We start from the raw sequence: 21,223 nt of genomic DNA, 5'->3' as shown, positions 1-21,223 counted from the left end.
GATGAGGAGTGGTGGTAAGGATAGTGGCTAAAGCAACATTCCAGATGGAGGGAAATAAAGAGCGACAAGAGTTAGAATAAACGGATACTTTGCCCTTGAGGCATGTATGATCGTTTAGAAACAAAATAAGAACAAAAAAAAGACTGCAAGAAAACAATTCAGCGGGAGCCTTAGCCGATACTCGATACAGATAAGTCGTTCAAACACAATTCCAAGTACAGAAATTTTAATCAAACCCGTGTGGTCGCCTGCTCAGCAAGACTCTCCGACGTCGCAGCTCGGAAAAGCCCACCAACGCTACGGGAAGACCTGAAGCCGCTGCGCCCGTGGTGGTTGTTACCCCATACACGCTCAAGAATTCCGTTAGCTCGCGAGAGAGTAGGCCAGGAAGAAACAGATTCTTGGTTGTTTCCGATTGTACAATCCCCGCTTAAAGTAATGAGATTGGCAGCGAAGCGGACGTTGGGATGAGAGTTAGAGGTGTGAGATTGGTCATTGACAGCACCCTCGTGGATTGCGGTGGTGCGCCTGGGAGACACATTTAGATGCGTTACACTAAAATGTCGTGTGCCCATACTCACCTAGTACCTTGTGTGCGCATACACTCAACCTTGTTCACATTTTCCTCTCCGTTCGACTGGCTGGTTTGATCGCTCGCCACCATCTCCTCTCGAATCCTCTTGAAATTTGCGGTTGTGGCACTGGGAGGTGGCGAGGGGGGTATGCTGGACGTATCGGAGCGCCTGAACGAGGGATGCAAATGAGCTGGACCTGCTGCAATTTCAATCTTGGCCGGACGGCTAGCTCGTCGGTTCGAGGGGACAGAAAGATGAAAACTTGAACTGGCTTCAAATGCCGTGTGTGAGGGACCCGCGCGAGTTGCAATGTCTTTAGGAGGGGTCGTAGGATGGTTGGTGGCGCACGGCCCACACTTTCCAAAGAACACAGAGAATGCACCTAGTCATTGGTTGTTGGAATTTGCGAGCGGCAGATAGTATATCTTACTCACTGATACATTCTTCCTCTGTCAGGCGAAGGTCCCAGTCAAGGAGTGCCTATCAAGGGTACCAGTTTTTAGTGCGTTTCAGAATGCGATGGCTCCATTAACCCACCAAAAGCTGTTGTTCCATCGCATTGATGTCCTGGCACGTGAGCAAGCCGTAGCTGTACAAAGCCCAGTGCTTGTTCTTGGGGGACGAATCATTGAGGTACTTAGCCGCGCAGATTATTGTAGCCATTAGTACCCTATGTTGGACATCAGGACTTCCTAGAATGTAACATGAGCTTCGAAACAGACTTTTTGATTAAGCCGAGCTGCATACTGGAATGAGGTGAACTCTTGTCAATTGGTGGAAGCTTGGGGCGAATACGCTCGAGGTATACAAGAGTGCACAACAGCGTGGGTGCCTGGATCTTAGAAGAGGATATGATATTTCCCAAAAAGTCTCCCAATGCAGGCAGAGGCGTTGGAGCTAACATGACAAATAAGCTCAGGGGCTCTCACCTAGTCGACAAATCACAGGTACCTTCATACTCACCACGCCGAAGAGAATCGTTCTGGAATGCGGGCTTGGTTGGAGTCACAGGTGGGCTGGGGAGCGTGCTGGGGGAGTCCGTTCGCTTATACAAGGTGGGTGGATGACAATTGTCGCAACAGTGAGGGACAACATCACAGACTTTTGCCACGATGTGATCCACCATGTCTGCGTTGACCCGCTGATTCATAAGCCACAGAAGATCTGAGTGATGTTCAGAGGCAGGGACCAAGGAGGAAGGGTGAGTACGTGTCGAGTGATAGTTATAGGGGGGCGGCATGTTGAATTGAGGGTTCGCGATGTGATGTTCCTATTGTATAGCCACGATACTGAGAACATTGGACAGACAAACCAAAGAATAACTCACTGTCTAGAGGGTATATAGAACACGTATGTGCTTGAAACGATAGGAAGGATCGGCTGAGGGTGATGAGCAGGGGAGGCGGAGAGAAGATGGAGGGGGCGAGAAAAAACAGCACTACTCCAGCTCTTTTTATACAGCTTTCAAGTCAAATTTCACTATGATAGGGGGGGGGGGACTGAATCAACCATGGCATTGGATGATCAAAGAAGTAGAGCCCCTATGTTCATTGGAGTTGCCTTAAGTGGATCGTACGCCCTCCTTGATTAAGACCATATAAATACGAAATAAGCAGAAATAATTAGCATTGTTTTCTCCAAGGTATCCATTATTAAAATTATCGACATCATGAGCATAAACACACGTTGCATATACGCCACTCAATTTCAAAACAACGCTGTATGCGTTGTACTCTCAGCGTCCCTGGGGCCATATATCCCGTAGATGCCTTACGTTGGTTCGCCTTTTCCAACCTTCGGCTGAGCCCACCTTGATCCACTCACTCATTACAACTTCTTCGGCCAAATCGCGAGTCAATTTCGACGACATGAATGACGAATCAATCTCATAGTCACATTGACTAGGTTCTGAATCAGACCCTTCCACTGTTGAAGACCAGCCTGGGCAACCAGACTCGATATTGTCGCGCCAGACTCTTCGGTTTCTCGGGATACTTGTGCTCGTGCGCTTTGAAGATAAGCACACCATTGTCGGTGTGAGTCAGGAGAGGTCAACGGTGCATCTCGAAACGCAGATAGATAAAGGGGCTTGTCGCAAGCCAAAAACGAAACGACTACTAGGTTTGTCGCGGAACGTGCAGCGATGGAGTTGACGAAATCCTCTTCCCATTGTGTACGTTGGGAGAGCCAAAGTTCAGCATGTCCAACTTTGTTACGGAGTTGACCTATATCCGGACAACAAAACCTCCCACTTCAAGCGCTTTGAGATGAGGCAAATGGCTTAGCATATCAAGCAACCCCGACTCCACTCTCAGAATTGGCGCCGTATTACTATCTGAATCAGCTGTACCGTGCAGGAAGTGACCGATTCCCACGGCGATACTTCGTTTTCCGTTGGAAGGGGTGGATTAATAGGGTTTCCTAAAGGGAACGCAGTGTAGTATCCCAATCGGCTAGTTCGGTGACCGCACTGGTTGAATTAGGCTGAGGAAACGAAGTTGCATTATCGGCGGTTTCGCAAGTAACCCAGTAATCAATGAGCCGCAGGACTTGAAGGTTAGAGAACATTTCAGGGACAAGTCTCTGAAGCCAGCCTGGGAGCATGAGTCTAGTCGCCGTCCAAGAAGAAAGATCGTGCGCCAGGTAATGGATTGGTGAATCCCTGAACTGTTCGAGGCTTGAGGGTAAAGGCTCCCCTTTGATCGAAAGGTGTGATATCTTTCCTATATTATTATAGTGGAATCCATTGGCATGGCCAGAAAGCGGGAGCCAAAGCTGGGTTACGTGAGGAGGTAACGCAAAAGAAGATCGCATAACGGCCGGACGATATGGAATCTATCGATGGAAAATGGTAAGTGGTGGTGACCAAACTGGGAGAGCATGGTGCACCTGAAGAGTACGAATCATTGATTGGAAGTCGAGGAATGTCCTCCAGACAAGACAGAGAATCAGGACCTTCGTATACAAAGTGGTGTCTGAAGCGACAGTTTTCCAGAATCGTTGACACGTCGTAGCCCAATGTCTGACCATACACCTGGCTTAGATCAGAACGTCGTGTACGAGGAGAGACACGAACAATATCAGAGTCGAGAAGTAAGGCCAATCTTCGCAGATTACGGGTTCTATCCAAAGCATCCTTGACTATTGAATAAAATTCGTGATTGAGACGTGTGGGCCATGCACCAGTATCTGAAATCGTGTTAGCAGATCCGGGAGATTTAGCTAAACTGAGAATCTCACCGAGCGTAAGATCTACCACCATATTAGCAATGTGGTCGGCCGAACATACCGTAGCCAAGCAAGATATTATCTGATCCCAGCCTCGCAAATTTAAGACCGAATATAATCTCGGAAGGGTCTCTTCTCGCCAAGACTTCGATACCTGAGATAGGGCGGCAATATCGCAGCGAAACTCAACAGACTCGACAATTTTTCGAGCAATTTCACGAGGCAGCCGAGATATTCCAGTTTTTAAAGCGAGGGAAGATCGCCGCTGAGTCGGGCCCGGGCGCAAGTTGGACAGAATCTTCGGCGAGGCGGATAGACGTGAAGCTCGTTCAGTCGCCATTGACGCTTCAAGTTCGGCAATGCGCAAGTCGATGGGAGACATAGGTGAGCTTATCGACTGTCTCCGAGATACCGCATGCAGCGATTGGATATCCAATTTGAGCGCAGAGCAAGATTCCACCTTGATTTCATGTGAAATCGTATCGTTCAATGGTGTCGAGTTTAGCAGCGTCTCACCGGAGATTAAGCCCGGTATAGGAATTATATCGCCACGACGCCCATTTGCTCTCTGCACCAGGTAAAGAATAAAATATTGTTTGTGTGCTAGGACCTGTAATCTCTCAACATGCCCCTCCCGGTCATGATTGTGCCAAAGCGGTTGCCTTTCCAAGACACACACTTCTCCATCAGATTTGGAGATACCGGACTTTTTTGGACTGCTTTAGATATTCTCACGGGAGATGTGGTGGAAGTAGTGTGGAAGTCTGCATAAGGCGCTGGCCGGGACTTTATATCATTGGAAACACGTGACGTCAGTGCCTTCTCTGGGCTCGTTCGCGACGTAATAAAATACTTCCAGGGTGCCTGTCAGGCACTTAGATGAGGCATGTTGGGGGGGGGATTAGCGATGGGCTGAACATAGAAACCATGATTTAGCGGGTCGATTGTTGCAACTTGCACTTAGATTGAGGCATGTTGGGGGGGGGGATTAGCGATGGGCTGAACATAGAAACCATGATTTTAGCGGGTCGATTGTTGCAACTTGGCAATGCGTGCTGAGCAAGCTTGACAGATTTGAATAGTGCATGTATGCATGTCTTGGAATTTATCAAAAGTCAATATCAATGTGGCAAGGATGAAGGTCGGATACGTCAACGTCATGATTCAAAACGCTATATGAAATGCAAAAATGTAACTAAAGTAAAATACTCCAGGATTTTCCTCAAACTGTTTCAATCCAAAAGATCACCATAGTGGTCAATTCATCATAGTCATGAACACCAATCAGAATAATACATAATATTGTGTTGATACATTTAGGTTAGATGCGCACGCAAGAGCATTCACATTGCTTGTCGACAATATCAACAAAGACCCCGTAGATCCCTCGTAAACCCTACGCGATCCGCACGTCAGATGCGACTGGGAGCCCGCTATAGTCAAAAACACACCTTGTCTTCGCAGTAAGAAGGCTCGTAATGCTTGTTACCGATATTCGCTGACGTAGACTCGCACATGCCATTCCAATCGTCGTTGCTTTTTAAGCCCATCAATCTAGCGAATTTTCGCTGTGGAAAGTTAATAAATGTGATAAACGCATCCTATCAGTGAGCACAGGTCACGTACTCTTCGGCCTATGGATCGATATGGGTAATGAGCTCTGCTACTACCGTGAGATTGTACCAACAAACTCACCATAAAGCATACATCCCTTCGAGGCCACTAGGATTAATTTTGTATCACTGTATCACACTAAAGATACTTACCTCGTCTTCAAATGTGCTCCATTGAGGCATACACCGCGTTTCATTGGTAGGTACATACCACATTCCGACAACCCCTTTCTTAGGACCCTGGACAAACAATTGTTGAATATATTGAGAGACTGATATGGCATGAAAAAACCTACCTCATCTACGCAGCCAAGCGGCGTCTTGTAGCCGATACCGTCGAACGATGCTGGGGTTCGCACACAGATACTAAGCGGGTCCTTTCCCTCCGGAACAAACCATAGTGGAGCGCGAATTTCCCCTGTATGGCACCCTTTATCAAAATCGTGCAAGCTCACGGTCGCTCTTTTTACATACGGTAACCATAAGCAACACATCCTCCAAACGATGGAGTTCCCCAGAGCTGCGCCTAAAACGAATCTCAGTTAACCACATGGATTGAATTGGCTAACACGGACCAGTCCGCTGGAAGACTTGGCCAGACTATCAACCTTGGACTCTGATTCCCAAGTTCTCCATTCTCGAGGATCGAAATCGGTTGATTGGCCAAGTGGCTTGATACCAGCACCCATGAGCTTAATGGTACTGACCCCCACGAGGCCAGTGACCGCGGCATTGGCAATTCTTTGAAGCTCGCCCATAGTCGCGCCACCCATCGCCGCGGATTGGAGCTTTGAGAACATCGAGCCTATTTTGATTGGGTTTGTCGCTCTCTGCATAACCGTGGCAATGGTGTCTATTCCAGTAGCTCAGAGATAGTCATTTAAGGGTTCCAATCGACCCACCCTTAATAGGACCTTTGGCCCCAAACCCTATAGCTTGTAATGCCGCCGGAATGAGCATGCCGCCACTCATAATATTAGCCACCAGAACGGAGATCCCAATAATGAGAGCAGCTGTGGCTTTGGGGTTTTCATAAATAACCACACCTAAATATCTGGATTAGCCGTGTATCATGGCATTTACGAAGGTTTAAATAGGCGTCTTACCTGCATCATTGAGAGCTTGCCTCACCCAGCGCATGGTCTCCTCCATAAAATAATTTTTCTTGCAATCTTTCTCTGCACAAGTAGGCATTATCCCACCAAAGCCAAATTTATCTTTTTTTTCTAGTAAGCATACCAAACCTGCGTGTCTTGTAACATATACAATAACCCACCAGAATGCTCGTTGTTTTGAACGCCAAATTCTCTGTGCTCTCTTCATTATCCATTTTATATTTTGGAACGAATATATCTGGACGTACGAGCCCTTAGCCTTGGGCAATATCCATACGAGAACAATTGCTGGGTACACCTACTTGGGACCCTTCCCAAAATCTCCTCGACACTCTGTGCAGCAACTTTGAGTGCTTCTGCTTTTCTATCCCCAGCGAGTCCAGAGAGTAAGCTTGAGAAGTTGGGCAGGTTTTTCAGTGTGTCAATGATGTCGTCCTTTATGCTCCGCGGCGTCTCAGCCCGAAAGTCGTCGTTTTCCCTCATTACAAACGAGCTCCCTAGGACCAAGTATGGAAGTAAGATGAGAAGTAGTGCAGTTCGGTACTTCATGATCATGATGTGGTGCTTCAGCACGATATTAGAGTTCAAATTCTGTGTTTTATACTAATGAGCCAAACAAAGTCTCGTGGCTAATAGTCACGTGAATAAGTGGCTTTGGGGCAATTCTTCAGGCTCAATCAATCAGCTAACTTGACACCCATGGATGTCGCAGTTCTTTGGAATAATTTTTCAAAACAATGGTCATTGATACACACCATGGTACCTGGAAACGAGTGCTTGCCTTGGAAAGAATGGCCAAATAGACTAACACTTAGAAGCCGTCTCATAAGATGGGCAGAATTACTAAGTAGATATAGGGATCTGGTATCGAGGTGCAATATATACACAGGTAAATGTATGAAATGGGAGTAGCTACACTCAATATGAAGTGTTCTATTTCTGTAACCCATATTGCTCAATTCTGAAGCATTTTATCTCCACGTCAAAGAATATCCTCGCCCTAACACAGATATAGAAAGATAACTAAAGTACTTGGGGTAGCTCATAGCCTTTTTCACCAGACTCAAGACGCAGGCTAACATCGCCAGTGACAGATAAGGAAGCACGAGTAGAATTTGTTTAAAATAATAGCTGAGATGATGCCTTCACATACAATCGATTATAGCCTATAGTTGGATCGCACTTAGCCTCCAGCACAAATGCAATCAAGTGCGTCAAAGTTGCGCGGGCCCGCATGAGCATTCACAGTCCTTGTCCATAAGATCAAAGACTCCATAAATTCCCCACACGCCCTGCAAGTGTAAGAATGAGCGAACTTTGAAAGTAGCTTAGTGATAGAAACGAACTTTGTCGTCACAATGAGAAGGGTGACTGTAATTCTTTCCGTCAATGATAGCGGGTGTCGATTCGCACATGGACCTCCAATCGTCGTTTTTCGCCAGACCCATCAGTCTAGCAAATTTTCGCTGAAAGTGGTAAAAATAAGCCAGGAATCAAGTGTTTTGAAACTAGCAACGTACTCTATAGCCTACGCATCAAAACAATTGATAAGTTGTGCTATAAATTGAGATATATCTAAGTTGACCTACCATAGAGTATGCAACCCTTAAAGCTTTATAGTCAACACCTCGTTCCCTTCGTGTCCTGACTAATATTACTCACCTCATTCTCAAACTCAGCCCACTTAGGCATACATCCAGTGGCCGTTGGTATACCATCTAGGAATATCCGATGAGACTTCACCTTCGACTTCAATAACCACTCTCCCATTCTTGAGTATTGTTCATGTAGCTATTTGAGGCAGCACCGAATGCTATAATACTAGAGTCCAATTCTGATGAACTTCTCATCACAGCGCGAATGAGCGTCTTGATTTCTGCAATCGCTGCGCCACCCATCGCAGCGGACTGGAGTTTTGAGAACAATGACCCAGATTTAACTGGACTGATTATCCTCTGTACAGTTGAAGCAAAACTGTCTATACCGACAAATTAGATAACTATATTTACTACTTAAAAGGACTCACTTTTAATGGGACCTTTGGACCCGAAGCCTATAGCCTTCAGCATAAATAAAGCAAGCTTTTCACCAATAAATTCGCCAGAACATGGAGCCAATGAGAAGGAATATGGTGATGTAGTTTTCACGGACAAATTGAACTGCAAGTACGAGTTAGCAAGCCTAAGTGTAACAAATTGAATGCAGGACTCACCGATATCTTTGACCGCTTGCACGATCCAACGCGTAGCCTCGTTCATAAAGAGGTCGTTTCTGCAGTCCTTTTCAGCACAAGCCAAAATAAATCGACCGAAATCCTCAAAGGTATCTTCACACGAGTAAATACACTTGATCTATACCTTACCGAAAACTCACTGGGATAACTGTCGTCTCGTTCGTTGGGATGTAAGGATATTCCTGTAAATACCCATTGTAAGATTCAAAAAACACAATTTTCTGCAAGAGTTTACTTTGAAAGCTCTCATGTGTGCGACGAACACTCTGGCTACCGATTTCGACACTCTCTTCAGCAGCCTCAACCGCCCTGCTATCAGTCGTTTTGGCACCGTTTCCAGGGACACTGACACCTTCCGCGTTATTCCCAGTTTCGATACCCTTATCAGCTACCTTGAGTGCCTTTTGATCCTCAACGCGACCTAAAGGTCTTGTAAAGTAACAATGATGAATTTAAGATGTGTGTATTTACCTAGCCTAGTTTATTTTTCATATCGACTTTAGCGTTGAGCTTCTGAATGCCGGCGGATCCTCCATTGCGATTCACAATCGCATAGTAAGTAACCCCAAGGGCCAGTGAGGAAGTAAAAGCAAATAGATAGTAAAAGCAAATAGATAACCGCTCTGTATCTCATAGTGGTCGTCGAGTATGTGGCTGGTGGCCTGCTCGCTTTCTTTGGTCCCATCCAGTACCAAGGCTTTGTTGATTGCCGTGTGGCTAACATCACGTGTGGCTCCACCTGAATGCGCCTCTACAATTGGAATCAATTCAATAACGAAAGCTGCAAGTGCAAGAGTTGCGTGGTCCGTGAAGTTGATGAGTAAATGCGTGTATATAGTCTGAGACAACAACATAGTAATACAGGTTTAAGATTCCAAAGAGATATAGACTCGTATCCGTATCTACCAGGATCAACAGTAAAAGACCAAACAAATCAACCCGTCTCCAAAGATTTAGCGCCGCTCTTCGCCTCCCCATACTGCGGCATCTTCTTGAGTGCCATTTCCGTTTGGATAGTGATTTCCTTCAACAGACTCTTCCTCATCAGGGGGAAGAGCGATGCGTCCTTGATTTTCTTCGTGTCTCCTCAACCGCTTCCAGGCCATGGTCGAGATATACGTAAGAGGGTACAAAACAGCGAATATAATGAGCGCAGCCTAAAGGGGATGTTAATCGCAGTTGCATTTTTAAGATGACTACGACTTACGAAGACTGGAGCACCCTTAGGGCGTCGAAGCAATATCGACAGTACAATCCAGAGTCCCCCAATAGTAATAGTAAGGTCCTGACGGAAGAAGACCCAAAGTACCCCAGCCGCATGCATGCTTACGATGAACGCGAACGCCTCCCACTGCTTGCGAGCATACATATCGGGTCCTATCGGGGGATCAACAAATTTCTTTATCAGTATAATTAGATACTCACGGGTGTAAGGATAATTCCATTCCAAAGCGATAAAGAGACTTAGCGGGAAATCCAAAGTCAAAGTAATTAGGAACCAAAGTTTCAGTGGTGAATGGATAAAAAGGCTATCGAAAGGTCGTGTCAAGGGGCCTCCAGGAGTATACCAGACCAGAGAGAACATTATCCATCCAAGCAGCAAGGCCACAATGCCTAAAACGATCGTGGATGGGATAAAGAGCTGAAGTGCCCACAGCGCAGCCCAGGCGGTCATCAACCAATTCACTACTACAAGCCGTAGCCCAACGCCATTGACAAGTGTTTCCTATACGCTCGTAAGCAATCATTCCTGACTGACTTTGATAGACCTCGACTCACCTTGGTCTCGGTATTTCTAGCGGTTATCAAGAGTACACAGAATCCGATAAGAAGTACGTAAACAACAGTCATATAGAACCCGACCATCTCGGTTTTAGGAGTCATTCCGTTCGGGAATAGGTCCATGATGTCAGCCATGCTTGGGCTAATCACCAAAGCGCACACTAGGTTCGCCGCCACATTGATGAGTACGGAGAGCGGCGTGAGAACTTGCAGACCTAAATAAATATCCATACGTAAAGTCTCGATTGAAGTAACGCACATGCTTAGTTTGGTCGTACAAGGCCAACGATGGAGAGCGCAGAGAAGGATGTGGTTCGGATTCAAGAAAGGGGCTGCGGGTGGTTTGTTTCGAAGGCCGAGGTTGGCTTTAAACTCTCCAGTCGTCGCTGATGACAGGGTTGGAGAGGCACTCGTGACGTCACTAGTTGGGTGAACAGTTAATCAATTTATTTTCTTATTTTAGGGATCGAGTGGTATTTGTCATCCATCCACGTGACAACAGGTGATCCTCACACTCGGCCACGATCACTAATATGTCTACACCATCCCGTGCTCAAATACTCTCATTATATGGTTCTCTGATCAGGACATCGCGATCCTTTTCCTCATACAACTTCAGGAATTATTTCCTACGAAGAACTAGGACACAATTTCATGAGCATGTCAATGAAAAGATCCAGCGCAGATCAAGGCCTTCTACCACACCGGCTTGAAGGAACTCGAAGTCCTGAAGCGATGCGCGATCGTAAACAGACTATATGAGGGTCCTAGACTAGTCGTAGAGAGGAGGCCTATCGTGGGTGGTGGCGGAGCTGGTGTAGAAGCCTCTGTCGGAGGGGGTGGACAACCTGTCTAACCTAATTGGCCACAGTGAGTTACTTCCCAGTCAGTTTGTTTCAGTCACATCCTTATAGACGATAGATGTTCGTCAGTGGGAATATCATATGAATGAGGCAGTTGCCTTCATTTCTCATTGCATTGATTTTGAATGCACTCTAATCCAATATGAACAACCGAATACCACTATTCCCGTTGAATCAAAGCCATCAAGCCCAGTCCTCCAAGCAATGCATACTTCAATTGTGGGAAATCGTTCTGTATTTAAACAGTGTCAGCGCGAGTTAAAAACGAAGAAAAGCCAAACAATCCTACCATCGCAATCGTAGCATATCCTACGTAAGGCAAGAACCTAAGTGATTCATGCGTTAAATCCAGGTTCTTCTGCATCGTTTTGTCGACCCATTACTTACCCTTGAACCTTGCCGACGATATGTTTACGCTCTAGCCATCGCAAACCTCGGTAGAGCTCAATGTCATCGAGCGAATTATTGTCGCCCTTTGTCAACAAAAGCTGCTCGGTGGGTAGTGATGCATTTCTGTATTCGTTGTCAGAAAAAATCATCCAGAAAAGACATGTTACACTTACTGGGTATGGGTTTCAAGGACTCGGTGCACAATTGGAATATCTTGGCCGGGAATCTTGTATACCGTAATATCTCCAATCTGGTACGGTACGTTCGGGAAGTTGGTCAGGAACAAAAGATCGCCACGGTAAAAGGCGGGTTCCATAGACCCACTAGCACATAGTTAGCTTCCAAAAATAACGATAGTACAATATAAACGTACCTTAGCACGACTACAATAGGACTTTCGGTATTTGTAGCTAATCCCAGACCCTTCCACACCATCAACCCAGTAGAAATAACCATAGCGAAATTCATTATTTGAAGCAACACCTGGACGATAGTTTAACTCCCATTTGAGCTTGTGAAGAAGCGATACTCACAGCTCGCACCCCCAGTCTCTTAAGTGTTTTAATTTCATCTTGAAACATCGTTAATTTTTATCGACCGTAAATAATGCAAGATCGAGCGAATACGAAAAGAAATATTTGGGGGGTGTGCTGGTCGCTGTGATGGACACGTCGTAGCACAAGAGCTTAAACGCTCAAAAGTTCACGTGACCGATACTCACGAGCGTAGCGTGCATTTAATCAACGCCAAGATGGTTAGCGACTACTTTAAACCAGTGCATAGATAAAGCGGAATTTTGTCGTAAAACATTCGGTGATACATCATTGAATGGGGCTCATATTCATCTACGTGTATTTTATCTTTACGTAGATTCTATTGACCCCGAATTGACTAAGAGCATGACTCAAAGATTTGGTTCTCGTTCTACATGCCTTTTGTTCGACAGGATTCCCAATATTCAATCAGCTAGGGTCAACCTATCAAGACCATCGAGGTATAATCTATGTATAGCAAGAACATACAAGCTCGTGTATTGGTGGGGTCGCACAACAAACTATCCCAACGTACCTCTGGACCTTGCTAATAACATGCGTCCTCTCTATCCACCCAAGAACTTTGTATAATATAAATTATCCTCAAGATTTTTATCCTCTTCGTAAGTAACAGCTGATTCATTGGAAGAGTTGAACTCCGTTAACAAGCGTATGTTCTGAAACACTCGCCAGCAAACACAGAACTTCGTGGATGCTGGCTTACTGACCATATGTCTCAACAATACGGTGAGCAATTGGAATCATGTCACCAGGAAGAATAGAATGTTTGCCCGATATTGGTAAAATGCAGGTTCTGTCGAGCCGCTCCAGCCCTCAATGAGCCATTTGATGGTACCAAGTTGAAATAGGCAGGCTATCTCTGAACGATTACGATAGGCGACGCACATTTTATGGTTCCCCATAATGCTTACTAATTCAGGAGAGCGCCAGAAACTACGGTTATGAATCTCAAGAAATGAAGTAAGGCCTGGTAGATATTTCGTAGGCTGTTTTCAAGCTAATAAGACACCAATGCAATTCTTACCTTGCGCAAATGCGTTTTCAGTAAATAGAGTTAGTTATGAATTTGTCGAAAGAACCAATCCATGAATAAGAGCTGGGCTATTGAAGGCAATGGTGAATTTAATGGGATTGGCTAGAATTCATATCATTGTGTACTTGTACATTGCCATAATTGGCCCTGCAATCAGGATTGAAGACACGTGATGATCCCATATCCTTTGCTTATCCATCAATGTCTTCCTTACAAACGCCTTGCAATAGAATAATTGCTCTTTGAGGTTGCCAGAATCGGCATTCTATCATTATCTCCAAATGATACTATCTTCGGTTACCCGGAACGGCCTTCCGACCAGAACCCACGCTCCTTCAGCATGCTTATCATAGGGTTTTCAACGCCTTCCTCAAAATACCACCAATATATCCAATGGGAGAATAGACTGTTTACCACCAGCCCTACCACTTACCTCTTGGGGGCCACGGCCATACGCTTTGAAGCGTTGGTCGAGACTTGATTAGGCACGACACTGACACGGCCATCGAGTAGATATGCACCAAAATCCCGCGTGGTCTACTACAGTGCGTCCTTCTTGCAATTTTGATTAGCCTTATTTGTTAAATTGGAAGTCTCTGGCGAAAACTCGGTGTTGCACGTCTAATTATCCGTGTCAGCGGGCATTTCATCAGCTTACATGTTAAACCTGCCTAGTAACCGTGCTCTCGTGACGAGCCTATGAAGCTCACCATATGATTCTCAATTTCCTTTTGACAATATACAGCCGTTCTTTGCATCGGTTCAACATTGCTTTATGATACAATTTGGATTCCCGCTGCAGCCTCCCCGTGGAGATATAATCACACCTAGTAACTCGCTGTTCCAATAGGATTAGAACGCTATCGGAACATCCAAGCGTTCTCGGCGGCCCGGATTGCGCATCAGTGTATATAGTCGGACACATAGCCAAGCCTCAGGCCAAATCTCACTCTCCTATTTTCGAGCTATGTTTAGCCGTTCTCTATTATCGGCATCCTTTATTCTGGCTAATCTCGCCGCTCCGCCCTCGCGGCATTTGGAGTGACCGAGTCTGGCAACTCGTTTATTGTCGACACTGCGGGTGGTCTCGTCTTTACCGGTTCGTCATTGATGAGACTGTAGGGTTACCCGCCGCATACTAATATGCCCCCAGTTGAGAAGACTTCCGGTGATATTACTTCCATGTTGTTCAATGGTATTCAGGCTCAGGATCAAACTAAGCGCAGCCACATTGTGAGTTGAGTTGCGCAGCCTTGAATTAGTTACTCATGCGATTTTCTAGTCATCTGGAATTGGCGCAACTTGTACTTGGAGTAAAATTGGTAACTACATCAAGATTCCATGCGTGACCAGCACATTGACGCAGTGAGTGAGAAATCCTGAGTTCAAGTGTGGCTTGGCTAATTATGTCCCCTAGCTACTATATTGCCCAGTACAAAAACCCTGGTATTCATATGGCCACCTAGTAAGTGAATCATTACTTCATAGTAGATTCAGAGCTTATAATGCCATACTCAAGTATCACCGCGGAACCTTCGGTCGGAGAGCTGCGATTCATTGCTCGCCTAAATGCTGCTACTCTTCCTAACGGACCGACAGCATCTAAAATTGCCGGTTCTTCGAGTACCGTCGAAGGTAGCGATGTCTTTGTTGTTAGCGGCCAAACTCGTTCGAAGTGTAAGTAATAGTTGCGCTGACTACATGATCCATTTTAATAGTTATTTCTAGTTTACTCCTCGCGCCAATTCATCGATGACAAAGTTCACGGAGTATGCCGTTTCGTTGCAGTTTCTATATTTTTATTTTATTAACCATGCCTTTTGCCAGGTCACTGGTTCGAATATTGGCGCATACATGGTCATTCCCGGAACTGGCTACGAGTCTTCCTCTGGAGGACCCTTCTTCCGAGAGTAAGCGCTTTCTCTGTTATTTCATATGCGATGCTAAACTGAATAATTTAAAGTATTGACAACCAAAGCGGCGCTCAACAAGAAGTCTATTTCTATATGAACTCGGGCCATGCTCAGACCGAGTCTTACCGCATGGGCTTACACGGTCCTTACTTGCTCCAATTCACCACCGGAGCTGCTCCTTCGGCCGATATCAGTGAGTTATAGAACTCTCACTAAACCCATTATTTAGGGCTGAGTATGATGGGGTATAGGTTTAGCGTTCTGGGATGGAATGGGAGTTACCGGCTGGGTTCCTACCTCTGGCCGCGGATATGTAAAAGGAAAAGCAAGTGGTGCACCCTCTGCCTTCGCTAACTTGGTTGTCGTCGGGTGGTCCAACTCCAATTCACAATACTGGTAGGTCATTAGATCAGTACAACGATAGATTCACCTTCCTCAACCCCGTTCTTAGGGCTCGTGCCGATTCCAGCGGCAACTTCTACTCACCGGCTATGAAACCAGGAACCTACACTATGACCAGTATGTCCGAGATCTGCCACGCAGATCGATACATACTAACTCGAGCAATTAGTGTACAAGAGCGAGCTTGCTGTCGCCACTGAATCTGTTACGGTTACTGCCGGAGGCACTATCACCAACAACATTCAGTCTCAGGAAGCCAACCCTACCGTCATTTGGCAGATCGGTGATTTCGACGGAACACCCCGAGGGTTCCTAAATTCCGAGTAAGTAATAAACATGTTATATTTGAGTCTGCCACTAATTCTTAATTCATAGTATGATTGAGACCATGCAGTAAGTACTTCCTTTAATTATATCAATTCAACTTATGTATTCAATACTTCTACCAAACCCAAAATAGCCCTTCAGATCAAAGGTAAGCACACGATGTTGATGTTCACTCTGATATACAGCTAACCAGCTTGCGTTAGGATGCACGAATGGCTCCGCACTTACACAGTCGGTCAGCAGGATATCGGATATTTCCCCATGGCGATCTTTAAGGATATTGGTCCGGTAACCGTGCGTTTCGGACTCAGCAGCTCTCAGCTCGGAGCTCGCACTCTTGAAATAGGTGTTACCCTTGCATTCGCCGGTATGTCGATCTGAAATATCCCACTTTGAGGTATCTCAATTATCAAGTACTTAGGTGGACGTCCGCAAGTCACGATCAATGGCTGGACTGGACCTGCTCCCCCGGCTCCTAGCCAACCTGACAGCCGTGGCGTAACCCGAGGCACATGGCGTGGCAATGTATGTCTCCCACAAGGCTCAGTTGTTGAACTTAGTAGATTGACTTGATTATTCCGTAGAACACCCGGTACACCGTTAGCATTCGTAAGCCGCTTTTTTTGGCATAATGATGGATACCTGTTAATCATTTTTTTCTAGCTTCTGGTGTCTTGATTTCGAGTGCAGTAAACGTGATGACTATCACCGTTATCTCAGGTTCTTCTGGAACACAGTACTTGTTCGTATTTACTTCCAACAAAACCTATATACATTCACTAACACCCTTCACAGGTCCCCGAACGTTGTTGTTGACGCTGTTCGCCTGTACTAAATAACTGCATGCTGCATACATTTACATATACTCTCGATTTTTGGATCACGTAGAAACTTCGAATCATATGCCTATTCATATACATACAAGCACCTGATTAGAAAAGGACCGACTTCCCTCTGACTACAGAATTATCTCATCAGGGGAATAAAACTTGTGGATTCACGTGTTCAGGACGCATACACGGACCCGTACCAAGATACAAAGGGACTCGTGCCTTTCAAAGCTGCCAACAGATGGCGAGCGATAACACGGTTTGTCTGTTCCGAAGGATGGATCTCGTCCCACCTGGATCATCCAGGCTTAGCATTAACCATTTACTTACGCCCTGGTACAACTTACCAAAGAAACGAGTCGTGTACTTCTGGTGGCTGATTTACGCAAATCAGTTCCGAGCTTCCTTCGGGATATCGACATGCATTGATTGCATCCTTCACGTTGTAATCGGGACCGACCAGATATTTCCATGGGTTATTATATATGTCGTTGAATAACCCAAACGAATCAAACAAGCCTAAGTGCTACTATTAGAATGTCCATATTGTTCGTTATATGAAAACTAACCGATCCGTGCTCCCGGGAATTGTGAAGGGGCAATGTACTTTGTCCGTAGTGCATACAACTCGTTGCTAGCTTGAACCATTTCAGCCATTAAAATGCTCCATTCGGTTTGATTATGCGGTACATTCCAGTACTTGTTATTATACCCATCCGGCGAGTAAAAGGGCGCTCGGTAGAGAGGGATCATCTGGACAATTGTGTTAATTATTAGTATATATACAAGTTGCCTCGACTTACATTCTGTAGCAAGAAGTTACGCATACCCTGATCATACAGTACCTTCATCCAATCAAGTACACACGCAGTTGTATTTACGACTGACACGCCCTCTTGAGGGTTCATCAAAAGTGAATCGTAGCCTGGGTGTGGGATGTGAATTTAGATTCAGTTGCAAAGGCCATCATAGCTACTGACCAACATCGTTTGTACCAATCCAAATAGACATCATGGTCTCTTCGGTGATGAGAGGGACGTAATCTCCACTTTCTGGTGATTTGATGTATGTAACTCCATCGTACTCGTGGGTTACATTGGCATTGTAGGCTGGTATTTGTGAGCCCAGTACGTCCGGTCAAACTCGAGGAGTCAACTTGTTTGAACAAGTACCGCCCCCACGAGCGAAATTGTATATTGATATGCTATGGTTAGAGTATTGAGCCACGTATGTCGGCCATGAATTTCCTCCTAGCACACTGACAGGCTCAATGTGTCTGAAAAATAAACCTCGAAAAATAGACGTACCACTACCGATACCAAACTCATCCATAAATGAGTCTCCAAAAGTCACCAGGTTCTTGATGGATGGAAACCCCGCCTTCACAGCGTCGATGTGACATATCAAAGCTGCTCCCAGTGTGAGTGCTTTGGTGAGGCAGACATTGGGGTGTTTTCCTGGCATTTCAGAAGCGAGGGAGACGAGAGGGATGGTTTGAGCTCAAAGTATAAGTAGGGAAAATGATGGGTGAACAAGAACGCCAAAAACAGCAGGGCAGTCACTACCAAGCTCCCGGAAACGAGTAAGATCAGGGTGCAATGTAGACTTAAGCCTACATCTTATACGCCACTTAGGGTTGGTGATCGAACCTAGGCTGTAGACCGGTGCAATATACTTGCTACTCGGGGTATCAATCTTGATGCCTCAAAAGGAGTGCGACCCGAGAATGACAAGATGTGAGCTACAGTCAACTCCCTCTACTGGAAGCCTCCACAACCGCAATTGATTGACAGCAAGTGAATTGCTTAGAGCTAAATAGGGCGCGGGGTAAATTCAGTTTTAGCGCAAAATTGCATCATCAACTTGCGAGCCAAGAGAGTTGACTGTACTGCATTCATGGTTCAACAAGCATCTACGCAATATTGATTAATGACCATTTGGTACAAATATTGACGTAACGCTAACAAGTAAGCCAATCGGCCAAAGTACCCAAATAAAAGAGCGCTCATAGCTTATTTTGCACCATACCAGGAGACCCATGGGTCGCTCTGGCCCTTGAGAACGTTCAAGATATGACGTGCGACGACGCGATTTGCCTGCTCAGAAGGATGCAGTTCGTCCCACCTGGGAAGATATGTGTTAGACTCAAACTACAGGGATAAAACTATACAAACACTTACCAGAGATATGAGTCCCTCTTGGATTGGGGTTGGGTATTGCATACAAGAGTGCCGTTATCGTATGGGAATTTACACGCGTTGACCACATCCTTCACGTTGTATGTCGGCCCAACGAGGTATTTAGCCGGGTTATTGTAAATATCCAAAAATAGGCCATATGAATCAAATAGCCCTGCGTTCAGAAGCATTCAGCACATCATATCGTGCAGTTGAGATGAAGACCTACCGATGCGTGCACCCGGGAACAAAGAAGGAGCAATGTACTTGGTACGAAGCGCCCAGAGCTCATTTCCGGAACGAACCAACTCAGCCATAAGGATGCTCCACTCGGTCTGGTTATGCGGTGCACTCCAGAACTTGGTGGGATACCCATCTGCGGCGTACATGGGAGCAAGGTGAAGCGGGACCATCTATAATAATGAAAGAAAAGTCGATTTCAATCTGAACGTTATGCAGGAGGGAAGGGTGTTGGGAGCTCACGTTCTGCAGCAAAAAGTTGCGAGCTCCTTGGTCGTACAGCGCCTTCATCCAATCAAACACGCACGATGTGGTGTTTACGATCGAGATACCCGGGAGAGGGTCGGTCAAAAGTGCGCCCTTTTCGCTCATTAGGATTTTCCCTTCAAGATCTATAAAATCATGGGTCTTACCGCACCGACGTCGTTTGTACCTGACGGGAGGCAAACGTGATGAGGATGCATTCAGAATATGAATAAATTGCACCCACCAATCCAGATGGAATACAAGGTATCTTTGCTGGCTAGTGGGACGTAGGTTCCATTTGGGCCAATGATTTGTGTATTCCCAGACTTGGTTGTAACATTCGCTGTGTAGGTCGGAACTTGAGTTTCCATTACAGGTGGGAAAGGGCGGGGTGTAATCTTGTTAGAGCAAGTTCCTCCGGAGCGTGCAAAGTCATAAACCGAAACAGTACGGTTGGAATAAGATTCGACATAGAGCGGCCATGGGATTCCGCCTTGAAGCCAGATTGGTTATTTTGCTGGAACGTCACGGCTACATTACACATACCGTCACCAACGTTGACCTTGTCGGTGTATGAATCTCCGAAAGCGACCAAATTTTTCAGAGACTTGGGAGCCGCCAAAACGCCATTGGCTCCTAACAGAACCACACACACGAAGCCCAGAGCAGATTGACCCAGCATATCGAGACAACGGATCAACCAAGTCCATAGCTCGACATGTTTTTATATCCCTCCGGAAATAATCTCATTGGTAGTCCAATGACCGAGAAGCATAGAAGATAGACAAAAGAATATTGGCAACCCCGGTGACTTGAGCTGTTTGGGGAAATGGGAAGCATGACGGTCCGGAAAACTTAATGAGAGCGAATGGGAAACCTTTTATGCCTGGGGTCCGAAGGTGTTATGGACATGGATTCAAGATGAACCCGCGACTGACCAGGGTAAACTGAGCCTGAAGGTCGTTGCAAATGAGGTTCCATTTCGGATGGAGTAGGTAAGCGCGAGTCAGACAGCGTGACCATGATTGGCAATTACCGACTGCAGATCACCCGCCGCCACTTCGCAACCTTGCACCACTTTGCCGAGAAAGGGTTGCAGGCATCGGGCTGTTACCTCCACACTAGGCCACCGGCGCTACACATGCATGCATGGGATCCAGTCCTTACCGAATGACAGAGCCAGCAGCCGGGACGCCGAACAATATCACGCGACAAAATTTGCCTTTCCGGTTCGCTCCGGAACGACGCGCTCAGGACAGTCGGCAGATACGTGCGAATCGCCTCGGACTCCATTGTGATGAAGCACGAATTGGATAAACATGTAATTGAGCTTGAGCGGGGACACCTCAGGAGATATGACATGGAAATAGGCATAGCATATCAACACGCGTGCCTGGTAATGGGTTCGCAAAGGTATGAACACAGCACATAATACAACCAATGTTCTGACTCTTTGAATGAGCCCAGATGTGCGCTATATTTACATGCGCGAGCGCTTGGCGGGCTCTTGACGTCATCACCGGAAGCCGAGAAGTGGGGCGCTTAAAGATTTCATGGTTGCCGGCAAGTATTGAATGGTGCGCTTGTGCTAGTGGCTCTACTGACTTAGTTTCCGTTCTCGGCTGGGTTTACATTTCAGCATGTAAGGGACCGAAATGTTACATGTTCAACATGACGTAGTGTCATATCCCCTCGATGCTAT

At 46.0% G+C, this 21,223-nt stretch overlaps 7 protein-coding genes across 7 annotated transcripts; 1 reads left to right on the top strand and 6 right to left on the bottom strand.

The window, feature by feature from the left end:
* Positions 1–230: 230 nt before the first annotated feature.
* Positions 231–1,815, bottom strand: RhiXN_11124 (Cyclin, N-terminal domain; the record flags this gene model as incomplete). Its single annotated transcript, XM_043330939.1, has 6 exons — positions 231–528; positions 582–957; positions 1,010–1,055; positions 1,113–1,267; positions 1,323–1,472; positions 1,539–1,815. The coding sequence occupies 6 exons, from the start codon at positions 1,813–1,815 to the stop codon at positions 231–233; spliced, it is 1,302 nt and encodes a 433-aa protein (XP_043186284.1).
* Positions 1,816–2,996: 1,181 nt separating this feature from the next.
* On the bottom strand, positions 2,997–4,185 carry RhiXN_11123 (F-box domain-containing protein; the record flags this gene model as incomplete). The annotated part of the gene is made up of 6 exons (XM_043330938.1): positions 2,997–3,410; positions 3,465–3,550; positions 3,603–3,764; positions 3,816–3,827; positions 3,865–3,957; positions 4,023–4,185. The coding sequence occupies 6 exons, from the start codon at positions 4,183–4,185 to the stop codon at positions 2,997–2,999; spliced, it is 930 nt and encodes a 309-aa protein (XP_043186283.1).
* Positions 4,186–5,124: 939 nt separating this feature from the next.
* Positions 5,125–10,681, bottom strand: RhiXN_11122 (interferon-induced 6-16 family protein; the record flags this gene model as incomplete). The annotated part of the gene is made up of 26 exons (XM_043330937.1): positions 5,125–5,199; positions 5,255–5,357; positions 5,430–5,437; positions 5,499–5,525; positions 5,570–5,656; positions 5,713–5,834; positions 5,891–5,942; positions 5,992–6,269; positions 6,319–6,462; positions 6,523–6,594; positions 6,780–7,028; positions 7,778–7,823; positions 7,878–7,997; positions 8,052–8,059; positions 8,121–8,136; positions 8,194–8,249; positions 8,294–8,509; positions 8,558–8,584; positions 8,744–8,857; positions 8,905–8,946; positions 9,000–9,185; positions 9,384–9,603; positions 9,745–9,921; positions 9,972–10,141; positions 10,190–10,490; positions 10,544–10,681. The coding sequence occupies 26 exons, from the start codon at positions 10,679–10,681 to the stop codon at positions 5,125–5,127; spliced, it is 3,054 nt and encodes a 1,017-aa protein (XP_043186282.1).
* An 888-nt stretch (positions 10,682–11,569) lies between these two features.
* RhiXN_11121 (signal peptidase complex catalytic subunit Sec11) lies at positions 11,570–12,255 on the bottom strand (the record flags this gene model as incomplete). The annotated part of the gene is made up of 5 exons (XM_043330936.1): positions 11,570–11,641; positions 11,699–11,735; positions 11,797–11,922; positions 11,973–12,122; positions 12,173–12,255. 5 exons carry the CDS (start codon positions 12,253–12,255, stop codon positions 11,570–11,572), a joined length of 468 nt encoding a protein of 155 aa, XP_043186281.1.
* Positions 12,256–14,529: 2,274 nt separating this feature from the next.
* On the top strand, positions 14,530–16,863 carry RhiXN_11120 (rhamnogalacturonate lyase; the record flags this gene model as incomplete). Its single annotated transcript, XM_043330935.1, has 17 exons — positions 14,530–14,619; positions 14,669–14,751; positions 14,804–14,851; positions 14,906–15,063; positions 15,115–15,155; positions 15,214–15,296; positions 15,350–15,492; positions 15,551–15,695; positions 15,751–15,818; positions 15,871–16,024; positions 16,077–16,094; positions 16,162–16,176; positions 16,232–16,395; positions 16,450–16,553; positions 16,613–16,637; positions 16,692–16,770; positions 16,824–16,863. 17 exons carry the CDS (start codon positions 14,530–14,532, stop codon positions 16,861–16,863), a joined length of 1,458 nt encoding a protein of 485 aa, XP_043186280.1.
* Positions 16,864–17,033: 170 nt separating this feature from the next.
* RhiXN_11119 (carbohydrate esterase family 16 protein) lies at positions 17,034–18,322 on the bottom strand (the record flags this gene model as incomplete). Its single annotated transcript, XM_043330934.1, has 6 exons — positions 17,034–17,151; positions 17,206–17,377; positions 17,428–17,611; positions 17,662–17,783; positions 17,839–17,967; positions 18,166–18,322. 6 exons carry the CDS (start codon positions 18,320–18,322, stop codon positions 17,034–17,036), a joined length of 882 nt encoding a protein of 293 aa, XP_043186279.1.
* A 548-nt stretch (positions 18,323–18,870) lies between these two features.
* RhiXN_11118 (carbohydrate esterase family 16 protein) lies at positions 18,871–20,544 on the bottom strand (the record flags this gene model as incomplete). Its single annotated transcript, XM_043330933.1, has 8 exons — positions 18,871–18,982; positions 19,039–19,210; positions 19,265–19,448; positions 19,519–19,635; positions 19,689–19,708; positions 19,766–20,014; positions 20,068–20,157; positions 20,460–20,544. 8 exons carry the CDS (start codon positions 20,542–20,544, stop codon positions 18,871–18,873), a joined length of 1,029 nt encoding a protein of 342 aa, XP_043186278.1.
* Positions 20,545–21,223: the final 679 nt, after the last annotated feature.

The sequence above is a fragment of the Rhizoctonia solani genome, chromosome 14, assembly GCF_016906535.1.
Source record: "Rhizoctonia solani chromosome 14, complete sequence".
In the NCBI taxonomy this organism is placed as follows: Eukaryota; Fungi; Basidiomycota; class Agaricomycetes; order Cantharellales; family Ceratobasidiaceae; genus Rhizoctonia; species Rhizoctonia solani.
Note: the sequence above shows the minus strand (reverse complement) of the source record. Positions and strands in the feature narration are given on the sequence as shown.